We start from the raw sequence: 27,146 nt of genomic DNA, 5'->3' as shown, positions 1-27,146 counted from the left end.
CGTGCATGAGTTGAGGCTTAACAGGTGAGGCTTGAATTAGCGTCAGTTGGAGCCAGCTGATTTCACTTGATGGAACGGGTTGGAGCTAGATTGGGAGTTGGCGTTTAGTCAAATTTAAAGATTACACCTTAGTCTGGATATTCTCAGCTACGTTAATGGAATACCCCACAGAGGCCTGTGAAAACAAGCCCAAAACAAGCAACTTTTTCTACGGAGCCCCCCGAGGTTCCGGGAAAAATAAATAAACTGTGTGCACGGTTTTACAGTCCGTGGGGACGGATTTTAAACTGTGGGTACAGATTGTCAATTTACATCCATGTGGTCAGATAAGTAAACTGTGCGCAGTTTTGCAAAACTGTACCCACGGTACACAGTTTATTTATTTTTCTCCCCCCTGAGCTTCAGGACAATGACCACAAGAGGGAGTTAAACCACCTTTTAACATTATTTAACATTAGAAAACAGATGGGATATCAAATATAGACTGATGTACCAAGTACATTATATACACAGTAAACCTCTGATAATTAAGATTTGCACACACAAATAAATATCACCCTGAATTCACAAATTCTTTATTTATTATTGCTTTTTATGCACTCATCTTGGGACGTTTTCCTAACCAGAAAAAAAAACACATTGCCCTGCTCTGCCTCTGATTGGCTGGTACTCGTTGCCATCAGGGTCAGAGCCAATTAGAAGCAGGATGCGGGTGGGAAAAAACTCTGCTGTCTCCTGTGTGTATGGAGAAAGGGGAGGGACAGAGGGAACAGGCAAGACAAACTATCCTACGTTTAAATAACATATCGAAAATATCTGCTTGACAACTTATTATGGAGCTGGGAACAAGCCCAAATAAGCAACTACGCTTTAGAAACAAGCCCAAAAAAACTGTGACCCGCGACTACCAATATTTGTAAGCAACTTTACAGAAAAACAAGCCCAAAGTCGCTTATAATGAGCGGACTTGGCAACACTGGCCTCGTTCTGTGGACGATAAACCAGGTGCAGACTTCCATCTGTGTCACCGCTGATGAGGAAATACAGCGAGTGCTGGACGGAGCAGTGAGTGACAACAACCCCGCCCACATTTAAGAGGACTGTCTGAACACACCGAGGGTCTAGGTACCATGTCTGAAGGCTTACTGCTGGCTCCAGAGGGACTGGACTGAAAGGGTTTGGTGGGAACTGTAGTAAATTATCTATAATGTGATAACTGTCATGTAAACTGCCCCTTAATGTCTTATTTTTTACGTTTTGTGTGGACCCCAGGAGGAGCAGTCGTCACTGTGGTATCAACTGATGTGTATCCTGAATACAGACTAAAGACTGACAGGTTGCAGCAGACTGTAGTTGTAATAGCACACCTGCAGCAGCAGAGGGCAGTCTCTCTGCACTGCAGCTCTTTTCTAATGACTGCATGTGTTTTTTTTCCTCCCTGAGAATGGTGAATGACTTTATGATCACACCAGACTTACAAACCTTTGCCAAGTACGACACACACATCACTGGTCATGTGCCACTCTCCACCAGCATGATGTATCTTTACTCTCTGACGTGCAGTTTTTTAGTTTGTTTGCTCTCTTTTTTTCAGACCAGAGGAGCACTTCATTAAATTTAAACATCTGTAAGATTAGTGAGGTCAATAACAATAAAAGTCATCTTTATTTGTAGTCCTCTCCAGATCCTAAAGATGACAGCAAATTATAATAAACAACTTATGAAATTAAGCCACAAGATGTATTGAATTTTGTAGTAATATATATATATACAGTACAGGCCAAAAGTTTGGACACACCTTCTCATTCAATGCGTTTTCTTTATTTTCATGACTATTTACATTGTAGATTCTCACTGAAGGCATCAAAACTATGAATGAACACATGTGGAGTTATGTACTTAACAAAAAAAGGTGAAATAACTGAAAACATGTTTTATATTCTAGTTTCTTCAAAATAGCCACCCTTTGCTCTGATTACTGCTTTGCACACTCTTGGCATTCTCTCCATGAGCTTCAAGAGGTAGTCACCTGAAATGGTTTCCACTTCACAGGTGTGCCTTATCAGGGTTAATTAGTGGATATATATATATATATATATATATGAATGCCTCAGGAGATATCCACAGTGGGGGAGCATGGAAAGTTGCTGTTACGCCACCCTGGGAATTTCACCCATGGAAGTTATTAAGACTGCTCTGGGCTACTGAGGTCACACAAGTTCAAATGCAACCACAGGGTCAAAGACGTGTTAACCAAAGGATTTATTTAGCAAAATAAAAATAAAATGACTAAAATGTCAAGAACACTAATCAGTGATAAACTAATAATCATTAGCACCTCATGGCTGTGTTTTAACTGCCCTCTTTCCCTCTTTGTGCTGCGGGCGCAGGGCGGCAGTCCAGTGCCTTGGTGGTGGTGTTTCTCATGGTCTCCTTCTTTTGTTGGTGGTTAGTTTTCATATCAGTCCAAGACTGATATGAAAACATCTTCATCACAACTTCCCAAGACCGGTACCTGTAAATGTGGACTTTATGAGAGGTGAACCCAACAAGGTCTTACATGGACTCAAGTCAGTTTATTACCACCCTTAATTTAGTTTTACAGTTGGAAATAGTTTAGTTGGATAAATTTTACAGTTCACTATCAAATAGACCAGAGAAAACATTTTCCTGTCCTCTGCTGTTGTCTTCTTGACAGGGAAGTGCAGTCTGGAGAGGTGTCTGGGGGATCTGATACTGGCCAGAGTCCGACAGGCCACTAAACCCAGGACCCCCGAGGACTTCTTGGCCATCCAGATGTAGACTTTGAGCTTTGAGTTCATGTTGTGAGTTTTGTCTGTTTTTTCTCCTGTGAAATTAATGAGTGATTCAGATTCATCTGATCGTCAGTGTGCCAAAATAATAATGTATCTGTTGCATTGGGAAACAGGTTAAAGAGTGAGAAACAGTCCCAAAGCTCAGTCATAAACTCACCCTATAAATCAACAACCACCAGATCAATAAAGATGGAGAACTGAAAAACATCCAGCTACTGCTCCAGACCCCGCCCCCTCCCACAGCTGTTTGTCTCTCTGGACTTTGATTTATACTTTGTGGTGTTTTTCCATGATGAAGACGTGACGTCATTTGGAAGATTGCTTGCTTGGACACCCCTGATCGAAATTTAATTTACAGTGAATAGTTAAGAAAGTAGAAGATGAACTGATCTCCCAGAGACATAAAGTTAAAGATGAAACATGCAGCAAGATCAGTGTTTTATTTTTGTTTTGTACAGTTGAGAGTGAAAAAATTAAACAAGCACCATGAAAAAGTCTGGGCACCCCGAGACATCTGAGCTCTCAGACAGCTTTTCCCAGGGTCTTAGACCTTAATGAGCTTGTTAGGGTCTGGCTTGTTCACAGTCATCGTTAGGAAAGGCCAGGTGATGCTAATTTCAACTGACTCCTGAAACCTTGTCCCAGCAATCAGCAGCCATAGGCTCCTCTAAACAGCTGTCTAGCACTCTGAAAACTAAAAGACCTGATGAAGACTATAAGAAGATAGCAAAGTGTCTTCAGGGAGCTGTTTCCTCAGTTGGTCATGTCATTAAGAAATGGACGTTAACAGGAACTGTGGAGGTCAAGCTGAAAACTTTGTGACAGCTGCTTGTAGGATTGTTAGAAAGGCAAATCAAAAGACCTGCAGGAAGATTCATCAGACGCTGGAGTGGTGGTGCATTGTTCTACTGTGCAGACACACCTGGTCCAGTATGACCTTCATGGTCAGCACAGCAACGAGACCACCCTCATCAAAATCACCAATTACCTCCTCATCGCCACTGACTGTGATTTGATCAGTATACTCATCCTCCTCGACCTCTCTGCAGCCTTTGACACGTCTCCCACCCCATCCTCCTCACCCGCCTGGCAGAATACCTTGGCCTCACTGCCCTCTCATTCTTCCGCTCCTACCTCTCTGACTGTAAACAATTTGTTACCCATGCTGGTTCTTCCTCCCCCACCTCAGTCAATCACGGTGTCCCCCAAGGCTCAGTGCTTGGCCCCCTTCTGTTCAACATTAACATGCTCCCGTTAGGCAAAATCATCCACCGCCATGGTCTCAATTTTCATTCATATGCCGACGACACCCAGCTCTACATCAGTACAAAACCCTGTACCCTCTGCCCCCTCAGTCTCTCATCAATTGCCTCCTTGAAATAAAATCCTGGTTGACATCTAATCTACTCAAACTCAACAGCAACAAGACAGAGCTCATGGTTGTGGCCCCCAAGGCACTGCTCGGGAAGGTTGGGAATCTAATCCTAACCATCGACAGTGCCACCATCTCACCATCTGCTGAGGTCCGCAACCTGGCAGACCCACATCAAATCTGTCACCAAATCTGCTTTCCACCACCTGAAAAACATCTCCAGACTCCGGCCATCACTCACCGACTCAGTTGCAGAAACACTCATACACTCCTTCATCACCTCCCGCCTGGACTGCAGCACATCACCCCCACCCTCATCCATCTCCACTGGCTCCTGGTCAAGTCCCGCATAATCTACAAAATCCCACAGTACATAACGGACCTCCTCCACCCCTACACTCTGTCCAGATCTCTACGCTCCTCTGACTCCGGCCTACTCTTCATCCCTCACTCCTGCCTCCGAACTTTTGGTGACCGGGCCTTCAGTGTCGCTGCCCCCACCCTCTGGAGCTCTTAGGGGGGAACCCTGTAACCCGCAACGCCCCTTCAGTGGACATTTTCAAATCCACCCTCAAAACTCAACCTCAAAACTGTTCACCATGGCTTTTTAATTCTATAATCCATCTTATGCCCAGTGTACCATCACAGTTTCTCTGCTTTCTTCTGTTGTTGGTTTTAGTTTTGTTGCTTTTCTGTACTGCTTGTGTTGTATTGTACTGTTCTGTTGGTGCTATTGTTTCCTTACTATGTATTGTAAAGTGACCTTGGGTTTCTTGAAAGGCACTATATAAATTAAAGTTATTATTGTTATTATTATTATTATTATTATTATTATTATTATTATTATTATGGAAGAGTCATCAGAAGAAAACTTTTCCTGTGTCCTCACCACGAAATTCAGCATCACAAGTTTGCAAAGGAACATCGAAACAAGCCTGATGCTTTTTGGAAACAAGTCCTGTGGACTGATGAAGGTAAAACAGAACTTTGAGGTATGTTTGGAGAACAAACTGTTAAACACGGGGGTGGATGGATGATGCTTTGGGCTTGTGTTGCAGCCAGTGGCACGGGGAACATTTCACAGGTAGAGGGAAGAATGGATTCAGTTAAAGTCCAGACATCACAGCATCTGTAAAGATGGCTTCTACAACAGGACAGTGATCTGTAACACACTTCTAAATCCACAATGGACGACCTCAAGAGGAGCCAGCTGAAGGTTTGGCCACGCCCCTCACAGTCCCCCGACCTAAACATCATTAAACGTGTGGATAGAGCTCAAAGAGCAGAGCATGAAGACGGCCCAAGAAGAATCCTCCAAACAGGAAGTGTAAGTCCTGACCATGCAGGGTGCCCAAACCTCTGCCTCAGGCCCTTTTCCTTTTTAATTATTTCAAAACTTTAAAAGATGGAAATTTAAAAATATAGTAATCTTGCTTAGAATATTGAAGAAATGAAGAAGAAATTAAGAAATTTTGACCGGGGTGCCCAAACGTTTGCATTCAGCTGTCCTTCATGTACATTAACACGACACAGAAATGTCCAAAGGAAAGAATTTCTCTGTAAAATTAATCCAGTTTTCAGGTTCTGTTAAACGCTGATAAATGTAAACAACATAAATCAGTAGTAAAGTCAGTGTGACTGATTATATGTCAGCTGTCGGCTGAATAAAGATTCCACAGACGAGGCGATAACGATCAGGAGGTCCTTTTCTGTGCAGTAACGTTGTTTCTTGCAAACATTTTTAAGCTCTCTGGTTCTCATGCGGTGTTTCAGCCTCAAAGCTGTTGTTGTAGTAGGGAGTTAGGTCGGCACGAGCAGACGACTTCTTGAGTCCACAGCAGATGAGTCTGTAGAGAGCCACCAGAGGGATGGAAATCACAGGTACTACAGAGAGGAGGATGATGATGGCAAACACCCAGTCTGGGTAGGACTTGGTTTCAGTTTTTGGGAACAGTTCCTGCAGACAAAGACAACACAGTGTAAAATATAATGTACAGAATATTATTATTATTATTATATTATTTTAAAATATATATATATATATATATATATATATATATATAATGTACAGAATATTGTAAAAGGATTTCATTTAAAAAATAAAGTTGAACAATACTTTGACATTTTGTGAAATGAAAGTGACACCACTGTGCTAAATATGAAACTAAATCCAACAACGGATTAGCTTAACTTAAAACCATAACGAATTTCTACTTTTTGTTCTGTGTATGGGTCAAACGGTGAAGATAAAACATGCTAACTGGTTAGCTTTAGAGGTGTAAGTGGGCATATTTATGTCCTTTGGACAGAGCCAGGTTGTTTCATACTTCCTCCATCGCTAATTTCCTGCACGACATGACTAGCTTCACGTTTAGCGTACAGATGTCAGAGTGCATCGCTCTTTTAATCTAACTCTCTGAATGCGGATTTCCAAACATGTAAAACCATTCCTTTAAACCTGCATAATGTTTTTTGGCTGCTTTTGGGACTGAACAGGAAGCAACAGCAACAACACTGACATCATCATGTGGAGTCGTTTTGGCGGACATTTTGGCAAACAGTTGGAAATGCACATATCAAACAGACACAGAGCAACATTAGCATTTATTTGGATTTCATCAGATCACCTGATGAATGTAAGTCTAAAAAAAGTCTGGTGCTTGGTGCTATATTTTTCTCATGTTTCTTACACATCTCAGGGAGCCAGGTTTGGGAAATGTCTTTTTGTTTGTTTGACATACCTGTAGTTAGTATGTTCAGGGTTTAGATAGTTGTTTTGTTTATTGTTTTGTCTGAGTTATTTTTGCTTCACATTATTGTTAAACTAAGTTCATTTCTCACAGTAATAAATAACTTACACACTTTTATGTTGTGCTCCTGCTCTGCTACACGGGGGCGTAACAAGTCTTCACCAACTCCTGTGTGTCTGTGTAGCTGCTAAATGCTCCACTGTGTTCACTAGCTCGTGTCTAATTTTGTACGTTGTTTGGTGTTGGGCAGGTAGTGTACAACAACTGTTCCTCTGAGGCTGAAAACGGCTCTAACAAGGTTGATGAGTGTGAAGTAAAACAGTAAATTTGTGAGCATTAAAACCAAAACTGAGGTGAGCTAAAGATGCGTAAACGCTTACAGAGCTGAGGTTAACAGTGGAGATGATTCTTACATAATGTGTTCAAGACTGGACGCTGTGCTACTAAATTCTTAACGTCTCCGTGTCAGTGCCTTCGACCTTCGCTTACATAGTCTGGGTTCCATGCAGGATAGGTGGGGTGTTTCTGTGCCTGGACAACCACGTAGGAAACCAACACCACCAGGAGCATCAAAGGACTGATGACCATCCAGCACGCCTTCCAGAAGATGTTGGGCCTCTTCCCAGTCATGAAGTAGATATCTTCGCTGAAACTGTCAGAGGATAAAGAGACCAGAGAGAAATGTTTCATGTATATGAATCTCATGAGACTGCAGAGTATCACAGAAGAGGAGAAACATTACTTTTTCATTCCATAGATATAGGCGACTCCAATAATCTCAATGAACGCGATGATGAGCAGAGGAACAGAGCCCACGTAGCTGTTGAAGATCTCCACCCAGTAGTTTCCTGACGCCATGGTGAAGATGAGAGCTACCAAGAAGGCGACCAGGCACATGATCGCTACGGGAGAAGAAAAAAAAGTTGTTCAGAGACGAGTTTCAAAAGGAAAAACACTTCGACTTTATAACAAGCTGATTTGCAGGTACCGGTTGCGAGCTCATTGGGGATACACTTGGGCATTAGTTTGAGGTCCTTCATGGGATTGAGGACTCCTTCTATGGTGCCAAACATGGAGGAGAGGCCCAGGCTGAAGAGCATGACGAAGAACAGTATGGCCCATACCTGTGAGCCTGGCATCTCGATCACTGCCTCAGTGAACACAATGAAAGCCAGGCCGGTTCCTGAGGCGCTCTGGGGGCGGAAGATGAGAGAGACAAAGTAATGAGTAATCAGGAACTGACTGTACATGTTTGACCATCACATGATGTTCTGTACTGATCCTGAACTGCAGGATTTAATTATTAAAATGAGACTCAGACAGAAAGAACGCAACGAACAAGACTGGGTGTGTTTTAATAGATACGATACCTGGTCGAGGAAGGTCTGCAGGTCACAGGGCCTCAGGTCCACTTTGGCCAGCTCACCTGGAGATGTCTGCTTTAGATACTCAAACCAGTGATTGTAGTTCTCCACTGTGATGTTCTGGTCTGAAAACTCAAAGTGGTTGGTCACAGCCAAGATGTTTCTGCAGACGGGATTAAAAAAAATCAGCCTCATTGGTTTCACTAAGAAAAAAGAAGCTTTAAAATTCACTGTGAAATGTTTGGCTGCACATTTACAGTAAATTACAGGCTACTAGTTGCATCACTTTCACAGTAAGTTGCTGTATCATTTTTACAGTAAATTATTGTGAGCTGACAGCTGTATACTGTGATCTCACAGTAGTTATACCTGCATATTGCTGTGATACAACCTGTAAAGTTACTGTTTTTACCTGTAACTTTGCAGTCTATGTACATTGGATTACTTTGATTTAGCTGAATTACTGACTGTAATGGTAATCTCACAGTTAAACTCCATATATTACTGTGATTTTGCGGTGTACTTCGGTAAAATTATTATATTTACCTGCATGAATTTCACAATAAAATCTGTATACAATTATATCACAGTTGTAGCCTAGTAGTGATAATAATGTAATTCATTGTGAAATATTACAGGTACATATTGTAATTTTTTTTAAATTGCTGTAAAATATTTGGCTGCACATTTACAGCAAATTACAGGCTACTAGTTGCATCACTTTCACAGTAAGTTACTGTATGATTTTAACAGTAAATGATATAGTTATACATGCATATTACTGTGATTAAGCAGCATGCTCCTGTAAAATTATTATATTTAACTGTAATCTCACAGTTTATTTACATTACATTACTGTGATTTAACAGTGTACTTCTGTAAAATTACTATATTTACCTGCATGAATTTCACAATAAAAATCTGAATATGGTGAAATATCACAGTAAAAGCCTGTGAAGTGATAACAATGTGATTTATTGTGAAATAATACAGCTACATATTTTAAGTTTCTAGAAATAATTTGCAGTGCACAGTATCATATTTGGCTGTACATTTACAGTAAATTACTGGCTACTAGTTGCATCACTTTCACAGTAAATTACTGTGAACTGACAGCTGTGTACTGTGATCTCACAATAGTTATACCTGCATATTACTGTGATTTTGAAGTATGCTCCCGTAGAATTACTATATCTAACTGTAACCGCACAGTTAAAGCTTGTTACATTACTGTGATTTAACAGGATATTCTTGTAAATTACTGTATTTAACTGTAACTTTATGTACAGTACAGGCCAAAAGTTTGGACACACCTTCTCATTCAATGCGTTTTCTTTATTTTCATGACTATTTACATTGTAGATTCTCACTGAAGGCATCAGAACTATGAATGAACACATGTGGAGTTATGTACTTAACAAAAAAAGGTGAAATAACTGAAAACATGTTTTATATTCTAGTTTCTTCAAAATAGCCACCCTTTGCTCTGATTACTGCTTTGCACACTCTTGGCATTCTCTCCATGAGCTTCAAGAGGTAGTCACCTCAAATGGTTTTCCAACAGTCTTGAAGGAGTTCCCAGAGGTGTTTAGCACTTGTTGGCCCCTTTGCCTTCACTCTGCGGTCCAGCTCACCCCAAACCATCTCGATTGGGTTCAGGTCCGGTGACTGTGGAGGCCAGGTCATCTGCCGCAGCACTCCATCACTCTCCTTCTTGGTCAAATAGCCCTTACACAGCCTGGAGGTGTGTTTGGGGTCATTGTCCTGTTGAAAAATAAATGATGGTCCAACTAAACGCAAACCGGATGGGATGGCATGTCGCTGCAGGATGCTGTGGTAGCCATGCTGGTTCAGTGTGCCTTCAATTTTGAATAAATCCCCAACAGTGTCACCAGCAAAACACCCCCACACCATCACACCTCCTCCTCCATGCTTCACAGTGGGAACCAGGCATGTGGAATCCATCCGTTCACCTTTTCTGCGTCTCACAAAGACACGGCGGTTGGAACCAAAGATCTCAAATTTGGACTCATCAGACCAAAGCACAGATTTCCACTGGTCTAATGTCCATTCCTTGTGTTTCTTGGCCCAAACAAATCTCTTCTGCTTGTTGCCTCTCCTTAGCAGTGGTTTCCTAGCAGCTATTTGACCATGAAGGCCTGATTGGCGCAGTCTCCTCTTAACAGTTGTTCTAGAGATGGGTCTGCTGCTAGAACTCTGTGTGGCATTCATCTGGTCTCTGATCTGAGCTGCTGTTAACTTGCCATTTCTGAGGCTGGTGACTCGGATGAACTTATCCTCAGAAGCAGAGGTGACTCTTGGTCTTCCTTTCCTGGGTCGGTCCTCATGTGTGCCAGTTTGGTTGTAGCGCTTGATGGTTTTTGCGACTCCACTTGGGGACACATTTAAAGTTTTTGCAATTTTCCGGACTGACTGACCTTCATTTCTTAAAGTAATGATGGCCACTCGTTTTTCTTTAGTTAGCTGATTGGTTCTTGCCATAATATGAATTTTAACAGTTGTCCAATAGGGCTGTCGGCTGTGTATTAACCTGACTTCTGCACAACACAACTGATGGTCCCAACCCCATTGATAAAGCAAGAAATTCCACTAATTAACCCTGATAAGGCACACCTGTGAAGTGGAAACCATTTCAGGTGACTACCTCTTGAAGCTCATGGAGAGAATGCCAAGAGTGTGCAAAGCAGTAATCAGAGCAAAGGGTGGCTATTTTGAAGAAACTAGAATATAAAACATGTTTTCAGTTATTTCACCTTTTTTTGTTAAGTACATAACTCCACATGTGTTCATTCATAGTTTTGATGCCTTCAGTGAGAATCTACAATGTAAATAGTCATGAAAACAAAGAAAACGCATTGAATGAGAAGGTGTGTCCAAACTTTTGGCCTGTACTGTACATTGGATTACTGTGATTTAGCAGTATGCTCCTATAAAATTACGATATTTTTGTGCATGAATTTCACAATAAAATTCTGAATACAGTTTAATATCACAGTTGCAGCTTTCGAGGTGATAATAATGTAATTTATTGTGGAGTATTACAGTTACACACTGTAATTGTAAAGTCCTGTTTCTCCTCTGAGTCTGGCTGCTGCTACGTGTTTACTGGTTCTGGATTATAGTGATTTATGGTGCATGAATGCATCTGCACATTGTTTGTACATGTTAGACACTGCACATCACAGTGCTCTGAGATTCACCCTCACTCATCACTGTACGCTTTATTCCAGGGCTGGTCGGCCATCTTTGGCCTTTCGTAGGCTCAGTCTCTGGTATTTGTTCACCTATATTTGTACTTGGATTGAACAGAGATCTGACTGTAGCTACAGTCTGAGATCTCAGGATTTAGTTTTGTTGTCTGTTCCTGGTGCTCGGACTGAGCTGGGAAAGAAACCCAGGAATAATGAGACCTGGAATAACCTTCAGCAAGATTTGAAACTAGGTGAACTGGACTCTGCCTGATTTTAAAGCTCTCATAAGCACAAGGACAAATGAGTCAGCCGGTTCCTGTCATAGTGTGTAGGTGTTCTACATGTTACTGTAGATCTTTTATGTTTTTATTATGTGGTTGTTTGGCTGTAACTTTTTGCGTGCTGCTCTTGGCCAGGTCTGCCTTGTGAAAGAGATCGTCGACCTCAGCGGAACTGACCTGGATAAATATGGGTTAAATTCATAAATGAATTTCTAGAAATAATTTGCAGTGTAGGATATGTGTGCATACGTACTCCTCCATACAGAAGTTGTAGGCAGTGTTTGCTTTAAATCCCAGGATGGAGAAGATGGAAATGGAGCCATAGAGCGAGGTGGCACTGTTTATTATTCCTACGAGGAGAGCGTCCCTCTCACAGTTATTTCTGATGGAGACAGGAGAGACAAACAGCTCTGTAAGTCATCAGCCACATCATCACAGTTCTGGGAGGGAGTGAAGGACTTTTACCTCTCAGCGTTGTAGCTGGAGAAAGCTATGAGACCTCCAAACGCCAGAGACAGAGAGAAGAAGATCTGAGTGGCAGCGTCCAGCCACACCTGAGGGTTCTTCAGAATCTCCCACTGCAGCCAGCAGAAACACATCAGGTCATTGTGTCAGGAAATAACATCTCATATCAGCTGTAGCAGCAACAAACTCACATCAGGAGTGAAGAGGTACACCAGTCCGTCAGTAGCTCCGGGCAGAGTGAGGCCACGGATCAGGAAGATAGTCAGCACCAGGTAGGGAAATGTGGACGTCACATACACAGCCTGAAATATGCAAACACACCATACAGCCATCATTAACTCTGTCTGTCTGTCTGCAGCTCACTGTCACTGTCAGCAGTGATGTCTCCAGGTAAACGGACCTTTCCCATGGACTCGATGCCTTTGATGAAGCAGATGTAGACCACTAACCAGGCGCTGGCCAGACAGATGACCAGCCACCACTGCAGGGAGCCGCTGATCTCGATGTCTGGTGTGATGTTCAGGGTCTCACGGTACCAGAAGTAGTTCACTGGAGTGCTCTTCACACACTCGTCATTATAACCTGTATGGATGCAGACACAAGAGACAAACATGAGATCTATAAAACTCTACAGCGACCGAGACTTAAAGTTATTGGTGTTTATTTTGGGTGCGTCAACCTTTGTAACTGAGTTCAAGTTGCCTCCACTGGCTCCCTGTTGAGTTCATGATCCAATTCAAAATTCTCATTCTCGAAGTCAGACTTTCTCTTATGTGGCTGAACTACTTTACTCATATTCTTCAGTTCACTCTCTTTGATCAAATAAATTTGTTGTCTGTCCCTCCACTCACCTTCAGACCTGTGGCGATCGAGCTTTTGCAGCCGTCGCACCTAAATGTTGGAAAGCTCTGCTTGCTTCCTGACGGTCTGCTGACTGTGTGGTTTCTTATGAAAGCCAGATAAAGACACACCTGTTTGAACTGATGTTTGGGTTAATTTGTATCAGAATCAGAATGCCTTTTATTGTCATCGTCCATCCATTTTCATCTGCTTATCCAGGGTCAGGTCGCGGGGGCAGCAGGCTGAGCAAAGCACCCAGACATCCCTCTCCTCAGCAACGCTTTCCAGCTCCTCCTGGAGGACCCCGAGGTGTTCCCAGACCAGATGAGATATATAATCCCTCCAGTGTGTTCTGGGTCTGCCCCGGGGCCTCCTACCAGTGGGACGTGCCCAGAACACCCCTAACAGGAGGCGCCCAGGAGGATCCTGATCAGATGTTGAACCACCTCAACATGAAGGAGCAGCAGCTCTACTCCGAGCTCCCTCCAGATGTCTGACTCCTCCCCCTATCTCTAAGGCTGAGCCCAGACACCCTACAGAGGAAACTCATCGTGTTGTAGCAGGGTTCAAATCACCGTCTGCTGAATGGTGTCGAGGTCAGGAGGATCTCTTTGAGCCATAAAACAATAAAAATCCAGTTTCCCTATTAAATCTGATCTGACATGCCACGACGAGCCTCAGAGTTAAAGGTCCTCTTGTATCTTACAGCTTGACTGTAACCATACTAATTGCTCAAACCAGAGTTGATTCAATTTTAGGCTCCTGTTAGTCAACACGTCTTTAATTACTGTCACTGTGATGCATGTCTCAGGTGCAGACAGGACGACTGGTGGTTCTTATTACCTGTCAGGTTGTCATTCAGCGGACACTGGCTCCACGGCAGAGGGTTCTGGAAAGAGTGAAAGAAGTACCAGAGCACCCAGGCCAGGATGGTGTTGTAAAACAGGGCCACCAGGAATGACACTATCATGGAGGCGATGCCTACACACAGGAAATAAATGAAGAAGTTTTCAGCTCATGAAATAATGACGAATATGACAGATAATAAATGCCACTAATGATTCGCAGCCACCCACCGACTCCACCCAGCATTGGTGAGATGGCTTTCCAGACGCCGATGCTGCCCTTGCGGAGCCTCTGTCCTATGGCCAGCTCCAGGTAGAGCAGGGGGAGGCCCTGGAACACCAGCGCTATCAGGTAGGGGATGAGGAACGCACCTGGAGACATGAAGTTAATGTTAACCTCACAGTTAACACATTTTTATTATCAACAGACTCTGCAGAGATAATGTAAAATAAGTTTCATGATCATGACTGACTGTTTTTTTTATTACCTTTATCAAGCTGCAATAAGGCTGAATAAATGCACTGCAATACTCAACGACTTCTAGAAACCGAAATACATTTTGACACATGATCACAGGAATTTTATTGTGGTCTTATAGGTGGACAAAAAAGTGAGTGGAGTCAGACTAGAAAATAGCAGATAGGCAGGTGATAAGGTAATGAGAGCAAAAGACCAAATATGATTCACCCCCACGAACTTTAAACAAAGTCAAACAAGGTCACAGAACATATGACAGCTCACCTCTTCGTTAGTATTTTTGGCGTCTGACACCTGCTGGGTGGTGTCAGTTTGTAACAGGGCTGGATGGAACCTGACGGTGCACACTCACTACACTCAACCATTTCAACTAAACTCACATCCGCCCAGCACCGCTGATTGTTTGTAGCTACAGTTTGATTGGCTGTTTTGATGTGAGCACAGTTTGAATTTTCTAATTGTCACGCCCTCTTGTCGTGCTGACAGCTTGGTCTGGTGCATGCCTACTGTACACGACCAGAAAGTCACTCTGAATCATTGTGTATTGGAAGTAACTGATTGCTGCTGACGAGGTGGACCAAGCTGGCGGTGCAGTTTGAAACATCTGTTGCGGCGGAGTGAGGACATCACCTGTTTGAACAGCGTAGTGTCATAGAATGGTTCATATGATATTCTAAGAATTTGTACCCCACAAATGATGTTATATCTTTAACATACAGTTACTTAATTAATGTAAAGTTATGGAGCTTAGGTTTAGGAAATGAAACATGGTGAGGACGCACCTTAAAATGCCTCAAAGTTCACACAAAGTTCACACGGATCCGAACACGCAACTCCAGGGGAAAGGAATGTTTTTGTGACTGATCCACCACCCCAACCTGCCTCCTGACAAGACCAGGACTGCTTCCTTCTTTACTGCTGCCAATACATTGGTCACATGATCGCAGTCTTTCAAAATATGCTGGATATGTACGAATTTGTGCTTTTCACAGGAAAACATTAAAAAAACTTGTGAGAGCAGCCTGGTTAGAAACACTGCTGATAACAATGTATTATAGGAAGCTTTAGGCCCAATCCCTATTCCTATCTTAACCCTCAGTCTCAAAAATCTGCGCTCCCGCGAAGTGCTAGTGCTGTCCCGATTCTCAGAGTGTTGAGTTGAGGGCCAAGAATAAGGGCTGTCTGGCCCTCACTTTTAAGATTTTCCAGGACCACCCTTGGCAGTAAGTGCTATCCCAGAATCCTTTGCGTATGATCCGCCGAGCTCAGCCGAGTACAGACGATTCAGTCAATGCAAGATGGCGGCGACAAACATAAGGAAGCAGATCCTGCGTTCCAAATTGCATACTTCTACTATATACTTTTAGTATGTACTGCAGCTGCCCTTAAAAAGTATGTAGTGTAGTATGCAGTATGCATACTATTGGGACACACTACATCTGCTCCCTGAACTCCAACCCTCTTGCTCACTTCCGCCGCCGTCCGTAGCGCCACATTCGAATATTTTGTGTTGTTGTACTTCGGAGATGCAGCAAATCTCCTCTTGTCGAGCTCGCCAGAGTCGTGCATACCGTCGGAGGTGCCGGAGAGCTCTGTTGCTGTTATGTCGTCATGTATGTTGTTGTTTCTAATAAACAGTTCCAAGCCTATTATTAGTGACCTGTCTATTGAACTAGTCACCAGTAGGCACATTAACCCCCTTCACACACAGCTCTCTGTTGCTGGCAGATGGTTGTTGTTAAATATATTTACAGCTATGCAGCTGCTGGCACTATATTCTGTCTGCACGTGAGGCAGCCTTACATTCACATTACTTTTATTTGTAGTGTAACATACCTGCACATTCTTACTACATTACTTAATATGTGTTTGACTTTTACTATTTATATACACTGAACAAAAATATAAACGCAACACTTTTGTTTTTGCTCCTATTTTTCATGAGCTGAACTCAAAGATCTAAAACATTTTCTATACACACAAAAGACCATTTCCCTCAAATATTGTTCACAAATCTGTCTAAATCTGTGTCAGTGAGCACTTCTCCTTTGCCGAGATAATCCATCCCACCTCACAGGTGTGGCATATCAAGATGCTGATTAGACAGCATGATTATTGCACAGGTGTGCCTTAGGCTGGCCACAATAAAAGGCCACTCTGAAATGTTCAGTTTTATCACACAGCACAATGCTACAGATGTCGCAAGTTTTGAGGGAGTGTGCAATTGGCATGCTGACTGCAGGAATGTCCACCAGAGCTGTTGCCCGTGAATTGAATGTTCATTTCTCTACCATAAGCCGTCTCCAAAGGCGTTTCAGACAATTTGGCAGTACATCCAACCGGCCTCACAACCGCAGACCACGTGTAACCACACCAGCCCAGGACCTCCACATCCAGCATGTTCACCTCCAAGATCGTCTGAGACCAGCCACCCGGACAGCTGCTGCAACAATCGGTTTGCATAACCAAAGAATTTCTGCACAAACTGTCAGAAACCGTCTCAGGGAAGCTCATCTGCATGCTCGTCATCCTCATCGGGGTCTCGACCTGACTGCAGTTCGTCGTCGTAACTGACTTGAGTGAGCAAATGCTCACATTCGATGGCATCTGGCACGTTGGAGAGGTGTTCTCTTCATGGATGAATCCCGGTTTTCACTGTTCAGGGCAGATGGCAGAGAGTGTGTGTGGCGTCATGTGGGTGAGCGGTTTGCTGATGTCAACGTTGTGGATCGAGTGGCCCATGGTGGCGGTGGGGTTATGGTATGGGCAGGCGTATGTTATGGCCAATGAACACAGGTGCATTTTGTTGATGGCATTTTGAATGCACAGAGATACCGTGACGAGATCCTGAGGCCCATTGTTGTGCCATTCATCCACGACTATCACCTCATGTTGCAGCATGATAATGCACGGCCCCATGTTGCAAGGATCTGTACACAATTCCTGGAAGCTGAAAACATCCCAGTTCTTGCATGGCCAGCATTCTCACCGGACATGTCACCCATTGAGCATGTTTGGGATGCTCTGGATCGGCGTATACAGCGTGTTCCAGTTCCTGCCAATATCCAGCAACTTGGCACAGCCATTGAAGAGGAGTGGACCAACATTCCACAGGCCACAATCAACAACCTGATTAACTCTATGCGAAGGAGATGTGTTGCACTGCGTGAGGCAAATGATGGTCACACCAGATACTGACTGGTTTTCTGACCCCCCCCAGACCCCCCCAATAAAGCAAAACTGAACATTTCAGAGTGGCCTTTTATTGTGGCCAGCCTAAGGCACACCTGTGCAATAATCATGCTGTCTAATCAGCATCTTGATATGCCACACCTGTGAGGTGGGATGGATTATCTCGGCAAAGGAGAAGTGCTCACTAACACAGATTTAGACAGATTTGTGAACAATATTTGTGGGAAATGGTCTTTTGTGTGTATAGAAAATGTTTTAGATCTTTGAGTTCAGCTCATGAAAAATGGGAGCAAAAACAAAAGTGTTGCGTTTATATTTTTGTTCAGTATATTTACTAGTCTATACTGCTCATACCTGGCCCATAGTGTATTCATCTTTAGTCATATTCATTCATTATTTATACCACACTTACACCACTGCCTGTACTGGTAGAATCTTCTATATTGTAGTCATAGTTGAACCCTAACATTGATTATACTATAATCACAATGAAGTTGTCTGTGTTGTCTGTGTCGTGTTGTCTTCCATGCTATATGTGGGCGTTGGTTGTACACGCACCTCAGTCAGTGCGACATAACTTCCACTGCGCAAAGGATTGTGGGTCAGAATGGCCAAAGAAGCACGCTGACATGCATACTGCGAAATATGACCAGATGTAGTAGAACATCCTGGTACTTTTGGCATACTGCATCTGACATACTATGTATTGGGACACACTAATTATTTTTCTGGCATACTAAATAGTATGGTAGTATGGGTATTGGAACGCAGGGTGGGTTATAAATGTGAGTATTTTCCTCGTTAATAGTTGTTTTAAAATTATTATAACCGTTGCATTATCTTAGTTTAACGTCATTTTATGGACTATAGACTTCTTTGTAGCGTAACACACGTTTTTGGTCGCGGGCGACGGCTTGCCTGTCCCACCGCACATAACCCCAGTTCTCTGATAACTGAGTATGCTGTCATTCAGTTACAAAGAGTAATTTTTCTCAGTGATAATGTAGTTGTTAAGTTGTTTTAATATACGCGAAATTTTTGTAAGATGACCGGACGGTGTCATCTCCTGTAGCTGTAGAGTCTGCGGCTGGTAACGTTACAGCTGCAGGTTAACGTTAGTGATCGTATTATCTGGTGACTTTCCGCTGAACAAGTTACATTGGTTGTTGTGGTAACTTACAGGTTATTTGGTTGAATATCTACTTATAACCCAAAGAGTGAAACGTTAACGTGGATGAAAGTCACCAGATAACACTTGTGTGACCATGTAAACAGCCTCACCAGTTCTGCTGGATGTTGACTACAGTATTTGTTGTGATAATACTTGCAATACTACATGAAACTAAACCAGTAACTTAACGAATATCTGACAGGTAGCCCAAAAAAATAAAAGTAATGTTGTTATCTCTGTTCCATTTCAGGGCCACCAGACAAAACACAAGTCCTGATTCATTTCAGGGCCACCAATGAAGACAAGTTTACAAAAAGCAAGCAGGCTCCAAAAAAACTATGGGAGTAAGTAATTTGTAAGTTGTGAACTGTTCATATTCATAACATTATTCTCAGTCACAATGGCAACTGTTCCCCTAATGATCAAGCATTCTGTTTCAATATGAAATCAGCACAGCTGCAGACTGCAGCAGATTGTTGTTTGGTAACTGTACATTTGTTTTGGAGCTGCCCCTATACTGTCACTTTTTGGGAAGATTTTGTCGAGTATATTCGTTGCAACATGTATGTTCTATTTTCACTACTGTACAAAGATGTGCTGTTTGGATTTTATGATGTCAGCATTTCAAAACAAAAACAATTCTGTATCATTAATCTATCTATTATCTTAGTGAAATTCCATATTCATAAGAGTAAATTTTGTAACAGAAAACCCTTGTTCAAAATTTTTATGAATGAAATGCAGCAATACTTAGAAACCATTCAGCACTCCACAAACTCCAAAGCTATAAAGACTCTGAAAATATGTAAACAATTTAATTGTTTGAGCTGCTGAACTTTTTTATTTATTTATTTGTTTATTTTATTTCTTTTTCTTTTCTCTTAACCCTGGCATATTTGTTCTGTTCATGTCTGTCACTGCTTGTTTTGTACAAGAATTGAAATAAAGTGTTGGAGTTTTGGCATATTGCTGCCCCCGACAGTCTTAAGACGTATCTGCCTTTGAGGGGTGTCCCATTTGAAAGTCACAAGATAGCCCTTAACACTTGGTTCTGAGGGCTAGTGAGATTGAGGGTTGAGTTTGAGAATTAAGATTGAGGGTTAAGATAGGAATTGGGATTGGGCCTTAAAGTCCCTATAGTGCAGACGGGGAGGTGGACGTGTCCAACAAACCCCAGAGTTTCACTCAGGAGGCTGGCGTTTGCTTCCTGTAGGAATGTGGTGCCAAACCATGATGTTTTTTTCTAAACCTAACAAGTGTAAATGAACACGCCGTTCCAGATCGTCACTAAACGCAGGAGGATTCTCAGCGCGTCATGTGTAGACGTGACATATGAACATTATCCTGCTTCACAGACATTACAGCTATAAAACATAACTTATGTTGCGTCCACACCAAACGAGATGCAAATGCTTTTGTTGCGGAGTTTGAACGCTAGAATATCTTGTACATAATTGACCTATGGCTAAGCCCCGCCCTCAAACACGATGAGCCAATCACAGTGCGTATAGCCATTCCCATACACTGGGACATTCTCTGCCTGGACGTCCATTGAAATGCATTACAGAAAGTCAGTTTGTTCGGTTTTATGAGCTTTTTCTGAGATTTGAAGTTTAAAAATGGTCAAACGGTGTGCATGGGGTACATGCAACTCTGACACAAGGTATCCTGAGAGGCTGGGCGACCAGGTGTATTTTTTACACTTTAAACCACATCTCAACCGAGAAAAGTGTCTCCTTTGGATAAAGTTGTGTGGTAACGTTAGACCACAACATCAACTTAACGTGAATAAGATTAACAATGATGTCTACATCTGTTCTAAGGTAAGTCAACATTGTGTTTGAGGCAACATATTGTCACTTTGCTGGAAAGAAATATAAAGTTATCTTTAACATCTCTAGCTAACGTTAGCTAAAGTTAGCCTAACGTTAGCTCCTAGCTGCGTTGTTCATCATGTCACCTTGTTTGCTGGGAGTTCATTAGCCTATTTTGTTCTAGTTTTGTACTTTGGTGATCGTACATCATTGTTAGCTGTTGTCCAAAGGGCTCTAGTTAAGCTAACGTTAACTTCTGGAGCTTAGCTTCATTAACTTATCTGTAATGGCAGAGATAACAAAGGTTGGCAAACGTTATGCTGAATGATTCAGTGTAAATACTGTAGCACCAAACTAACGGAGAGACACTCTTGGTAAAGATGGTAAAAAGGCCGTTATCCTTTTCTCATATTCTGAGCCAAAAACCTTAACTTCAGTGGCACTTTAACTTGTTGTCTTTGATGGCGACGGCAACCAGATGCGGTTCACAAGCGTACACTGTGACCTGTAAATGTTGGCTTGTAATTTAAGCTTTTCATCGACCTTCTCAACAATAAAATGATGAATATATCCCTCCAATGCGTAGTTTAGGCCCTTTTGGTTACTTCTCAATGACATCTGATCGTAATGTCTCCAAAAATCATCAGTTGCCTCCTGTGAAATGCCGTGTACTGTGACACCTGCCATAGCGCCGCTCACTGAATGTTGATAGTTTGTCCGAGTGAGTGGAGGGGGCGTGGCTTAGCCATAGGTAAACTGCTGAATCAATGAGTGAACTTCCACCAATACGTCCTTGGTGTCATACGCCCCTGAAGGATCTCTATGGCTACGCTTCATTCACAGCCCTTAATTTGCATATTCTGTGTCATTTGTGTCGCCTCCATCGTGCATCCAATAACTTCTTTACATTGACTTCACATGTTATTCACTCACGCAAATTGTTTTTATTCAGACCTGGTGTGAACATAACGTCAGGCTCATCTGAGGCACAGACTGCACCTTCAACACATGAAACATAAAGCGTCCTATTAGAAATAGGATTAAAACCATCACTGGTTTAAAGAACACACACCTGAGGCTTCAGATTCTCAAGAAAAAGGTGTGCAATTGATCATTAAGCCGAGGTCGACTGGGTGCAATGCTGTCTATGGTAATGAGGAATGTTAGAGTCAATATGAGAGGTTGATAAGACCCTGTAAACATTTACAGGACTGGCTGTTGACTCAACTTTACCCTGACCTAGGTCTTTTAGATTCTTTCTTTTCAGGCCTCACGACTCTAACCAGGAACAATGAGGAAGTAAATACGGGAATTAGGACGTTTGGCTGGGATGGAAACAATCACCAACGTTCACCATGATCCATCCAACAAGATAAGGCTCAGCACGCCTGGTCTACGGAGAGAGACTCTGATGTGTTGCTGTGGTTCAGTTTAGTATCTCAGGGTTGGATAAAATAGTCTGATTATATAACACTGATCAACATCTGACAGCATCAAAAGAGCATCTCACCTCCTCCATAGACTTGACACAGGTAGGGAAAACGCCAGATGTTTCCAAGTCCCACAGCAAAGCCGATACACGTCAGCAGGTACTGGACCTTGTTGTCCCATTTGGGTCTCTCCTCCACTTCAGAGTTTTTTGTTTTGCCCATCGCCAGCTGGGAAAAATTCTTCTCACAGTTCCAGTTCTGTTACAAGGATGAAACTCTCCTAATCCTCACGCACACTTCAGCCAGGTGAGATAGACTTTAATTTGGCCCAGAATCCTCCACCTGATCTCCAGACTGAGTGATGTCCAGTCGTCCTCTCTTTTCCTCTTCTAGCTCTCTTTGCTGGGCCGTCCTCCTCTGACCTATCAGCAGCGAGGCAAGTTTTATTGTTTTTTTATTTTTTTATGAAGGAAATCAGGCCGTCAGGGAGGGAATGAAAACATCGGATATCGTGATTTAGTGGTCGAACCTCCCAGTTTTTTTCCTTTTTAATGGGACTGTGCTTAACTTTAGATTAATGGATAACCTGCTGATGCTGTTTCAATGTTACGCTGACACTAAAGCGCACACAGTCAATAAAAAAAGACACAGCTGTAGAATGATGAGGCCGTATCTTTATCCAATTATAAAACTTTACTCATACAGATGAGTTTAAGCATCGAAATAAAACAGGGAATGCTTTACAGAGAGCAAAGGGTGACGTTTGAATTCCTGTTTCACTACAGATGACTGAATATGTGCCATTTTTTAACTAAGTAATGTGTTTTAAATACTTTGGATTACCTCTGGAATACTTAAAAATCACCTTGCTGAGCTCATCTGTCTGGGTGTTATATTTCCCTCTGACATCATCGTGTGGCAGGTTCACTGCACACACACTTATTTAGAAGTCTGAGCAGGAAATTCAGGCCTCATGAATTTTACATCGTGTCCTAACAGCGAGCGAGCATCACTCTGTCCACACTGAATCTGTTTAATGTGAACAAAGCACCCGGGCCACCCATCAGCTGTGCGCTCCACTGGAGACCAAACCACTTAAAAGATGGGCGGATATATGTTGTGAAATGTAGTGGAAATGAAATGACTCTCCGCTTCAGTGGTGACCCCCCTCCAGCCAGCCGACGCCTTACCGCGCTCACGTGTGTGCGCTTGCACACGAGACCAGCGAAAGTACGTGAACACACATGAAGGCAGTGCCCATGTGTCACGGTCTCGCGCAAGCGCACACGTGAGCGCGGTGCCCAGAGAGGCAGTCAGAGCTACAGGCTACAATGAGGCTAAAAACAGAGTTCAAATGAGGTTTTTCCAAACAGCTTTTTATGTCGGGGCTTCAGGACACTTGGATCACTACGGACGAGCAGTATGGAGATATTTTGTGGTTTCAATTATGTGTTTTTGGACGTTTGAATCTGGGGCGCCGTCAGCCTCCATTAGGTGGAGTTGTGTTGCTACCTCCTCTCCCCTTGGATCTCTGCAAGTGATGTGAGGACTCTAAAACTTCACCTGAGCCTCCCTCAACATATGGGTGAGTAGATAATGGCTGAATTTTCATTTTTGGGTGCACTATCCCTTTAAAAGGGGTTGGCAGCCTGTGGCTCTGTAGCCCTTCTCCAGTGGCTGTCTGTGGCTTTGACAAAAAAGTCACGTAACAAGAATAACGGTTATTTATCTGTTAACATTTTCTTTTTTTAATTATCACTGTTGTCGGAAATTCTGACATTTTCCAGCTGTAAAAATGTGTAGCCTCTGCTCTGAATTAAGAAAATAAATAAATAAAATTAAAGAAACTTTTAACATTTTGTCAGCTAAAATGTGCATCATCCATCCATCTTCTAACCACTTCATCCTGTTGGGGGTCGCAGGGGGCTGGAGCCTATCCCAGCTGACATTGGGTGAGAGGCAGGGTTCACCCTGGACAGGTCGCCAGATTATCGCAGGGCTGACACATAGAGACAAACAACCATTCACACTCACGAAAAATTTTGAGTTATCAGTTAACCTAGTCCCCAATCTGCATGTCTTTGGACTGTGGGAGGAAGCCGGAGTGCCTGGAGAGAACCCACGCTGACACGGGGAGAACATGCAAACTCCGCACAGAAGGGCTCCCACACCCAGGATTGAACCAGCAACCCTCTTGCTGTGAGGCGACAGTGCTAACCACCACACCACCATGCTGCCCCAAAATGTGCATCATACTATTTGTAATGTCAATAGGTTAATTGTTACTATAAGGCTCAAATATGTTTTGCAGATTATTTTGAATTACTTTTGGTCAAAAATGTCTCTTTTGACAGGTTTCTGACCCCCGTGTTAAAACTTTGTTTTAAATTAATTCAGTGCATAGGCTACACATTTTTACAATTAGAGAATATAAGATTTTCTTTAGGCCTACAAAAATGATGGATAAAACATAAAATATTTAAAATAAATAAATAACCATTTTTCATTTTAATGTGATTTTTTCTTTGTCAAAGCCACAGAGAGACGCTGGAGAGGAACTACAGAGCCGCTGCTAAAGGCTCCGTCACTAATGTTTCTAATACAGTAAGAAGCAAAGAGGCACTTTAACAGTCTGTACAGTCTGTGCTGACAGGAACAGAGTCATCAGCTCCTCCTGTTTAATCTCTCCTTATCTGTACAAGACAAGTTATTATTGTTTAAAGGACTGTTTGAGCTGAGCTGAGGTCAGTATGTTACAGGAGTCGAGTTTTTGCAGATGCACGCACAGGTTTACTGTGAGGGAGAGAAAACCCACTGACCTTATGGTGTTGCAGCAGATCAGGGTTTAATTATTTTACTTATCTGCTTCTTTAAAGACTCAGTCAGCTATAATAACCCACCATGTCTGCATCTCCTGCCTGTGACTGTGAGTCCAGGTTCACTCTGTTCTCCTGTGAGCTGATAACTGACCTGTGTTTTTATGCTGGTTCAGGTAAAAGAAGTTTGAGGTCATCTCTGTACTGATGCTGGAATTATTAAGGCCCCGTCTCTACAGATGTTTTTGTGAAGGCAGATTTCTACGTTTGGGCCTCTCGTCCACATGCAAACTGAGATGGAGATTTATAAAAACTCTGGTTACTGTTAATCTGTGTGTTCACTAACAAAGACCTCGCCATATGTACGGTATAAAGTCCTTTTATTGGATGACTGGAGGATCAGGGATGACGGGGAGAGGGTCGGGTTCGATGGGATGATGGGAGGAGGGGGATGGATGGAGTCGGATGGAGGCTGGAGCTTTTATGAACCTGGCGGATCAAGACTCAGGGTGTGGGACACATCTCGATGAGCTCCGTGCTGCGTACCCCCCCCAGGGTTCATATTGGAGGTGATTAGGTGTTGTGATGTGATGTTGCTACTCTATTGTCCTGCTGAGGAGGAGGAGAGGAGGAGAAGAAGAGTTTGGGGAGGAAGGTCGTGAGGTGCACAGGCGTACAGGTGACTGAACTGATGAGGCACAGGTGGTTAAATCAACAAGGTGCAGGTGATTTGGATTAGTAGGAGAGAGAGGTGTAGTAGAGTTGGCTGGGCCACCTTAAAGGTCAGTCCATCTTAAGAGAGCCTGATTAGGTTTGAATGGGCTCCAGGTGTTGCTCGTTCATGCTCCTCAGGCTGCAGAGACACTGCTCCTCATCCCTGTGGCCAGAGTTTCCCTTCAGTTTCTCTCCTAACGAGGTGAATCCCTGTTCCTGCCCACTGAGAGCTGACTGAGAGGCCGTTTACACGTACACGGTGATTTTGATAAACGGAGACATCTTCCTTCGTTTGTGCCCTTCGTTTACACACAAACGGAGATTTCTCCTCTGAAACCGAGTCTCTCTAAAAACTCCGGCCAGAGTGGAGATTTTGGAAAACTCTGGTTGCGCGTTTGCATGTAAACTGAGATAAACGCAGATAAACGGAGTTATAGGCAGCCCACGTCACAGTATGCGCCGGAACTTGCGCCTGTGTAAAAAGTGCGACCTATGTTGCTATGGTGACAACGGATACATGGAAGGCTTGAGCTTGTCGTTACACTGCCACCTACAGGTTTGGCATGCTCTTGTGTATATATACACGGGTAAGTGTAAACGAAGATCTTTTTGAAAACGGAGACGGTGAAATGTCCGTTTATGAAAATAGCCGGCAACGTGTAAACGGCCTCTGAACCTTTTCATGGCTGCTACGCGCTGCTGCTGTTTTGTCTTTAAAATGTATTTAACTTTTGTAAACGTTATATTAACAGTAGAGAAAGTGGCGCAATCTTCCACCGAGCCCCTCAAGACTCCACTCCTGTTGCACGGTTGAGTGAATCTGTTTCTATGGAGACGTGTAAACAGGATAGACGGAGATTTTGGAAAAAGATGACGTTGCAACCCAGTTCGCACATGCCCATTAGGCGCCCAGGAACCACAACAACAACGGTGGATATATGCCGGGTTGTTTTGTTAGCACTTTTGGGACTACTTACGAGCTAACAAACAAACTTAGCACTGCTGCATCAACATCACTGCTACACTGGCGCACAAAGACGTCTGCTGTGCCCAATATTAGTAAGTGTACAGTAGCTAACGATGCTACATAAGGTTAAAATGTAGTTCATCATTGTTTTTATCACTAGCGCCCAGAGGAAAGCAAATCACTGTGCATGCGCAGAACATTCTTGTATGGTGTTTGACATATGGCGTATCGCCACCTACTGGCCTGGTGTGCTAACTGCAGCAAAAAGCTGCCGTTTCTGCGTTTTCGTGTAAACAGGGATATCGTTTTCACAGCTGATCGAGTAAACCAGAATTTTTTTTTAAACAGGATAAATAAATCCGTTTTTATTTGTATCGGTGTAAACAAGGCCCAAAACAGCCACATTTTTATGTATGTTCAGGTTTTAGCTTCTCCTGGGACTGTCACAAAGGTTTTTATGGTTGCCAAGAATCATTGTTACTACTTGGAATACTTTATCAATACACGTGGTCAACATGTAGGAAGCCATATTTCAATCTGCTCTGTCTGCAGTCAGCCATTCACTGCTATTATGGTTTACAGTCCCCGTTTACACAAGCACATCGTCCTTGCAGGGCAA

The 27,146-nt window shown here is 42.9% G+C and overlaps 1 protein-coding gene across 1 annotated transcript; it reads right to left on the bottom strand.

Annotated features, from left to right (window-relative positions):
* Positions 1–2,553: 2,553 nt before the first annotated feature.
* slc6a18 (solute carrier family 6 member 18) lies at positions 2,554–22,553 on the bottom strand. The gene is made up of 12 exons (XM_033637521.2): positions 22,111–22,553; positions 14,177–14,317; positions 13,944–14,081; positions 12,661–12,842; positions 12,452–12,562; positions 12,261–12,373; positions 12,049–12,177; positions 8,309–8,465; positions 7,927–8,131; positions 7,681–7,840; positions 7,428–7,590; positions 2,554–6,145 (listed from the first exon to the last, which is right to left on the bottom strand). Exons 1-12 carry the CDS (start codon positions 22,250–22,252, stop codon positions 5,930–5,932), a joined length of 1,857 nt encoding a protein of 618 aa, XP_033493412.1. The 5' UTR covers positions 22,253–22,553; the 3' UTR covers positions 2,554–5,929.
* Between the last annotated feature and the right edge of the window lie 4,593 nt (positions 22,554–27,146).

Source organism: Epinephelus lanceolatus, chromosome 16 (assembly GCF_041903045.1).
Source record: "Epinephelus lanceolatus isolate andai-2023 chromosome 16, ASM4190304v1, whole genome shotgun sequence".
Taxonomy (NCBI): domain Eukaryota; kingdom Metazoa; phylum Chordata; class Actinopteri; order Perciformes; family Serranidae; genus Epinephelus; species Epinephelus lanceolatus.
This window is presented reverse-complemented; position numbering and strand designations above follow the sequence as displayed.

What these genes read in the sequence shown, in the direction of transcription:
- slc6a18 (XM_033637521.2), bottom strand. Translation starts at nt 22,252, where the DNA reads ATGGGCAAAACAAAAAACTCTGAAGTGGAGGAGAGACCCAAATGGGAC. An exon ending in TACAACTTCTGTATGGAGGA is followed by an intron (nt 8,466 to 12,048) that starts GTACGTATGCAC and finishes TCCCGTCTGCAG; the next exon opens with AAACATCTTGGCTGTGACCA. An exon ending in CCCCAATGAGCTCGCAACCG is followed by an intron (nt 7,841 to 7,926) that starts GTACCTGCAAAT and finishes CTTCTCCCGTAG; the next exon opens with CGATCATGTGCCTGGTCGCC.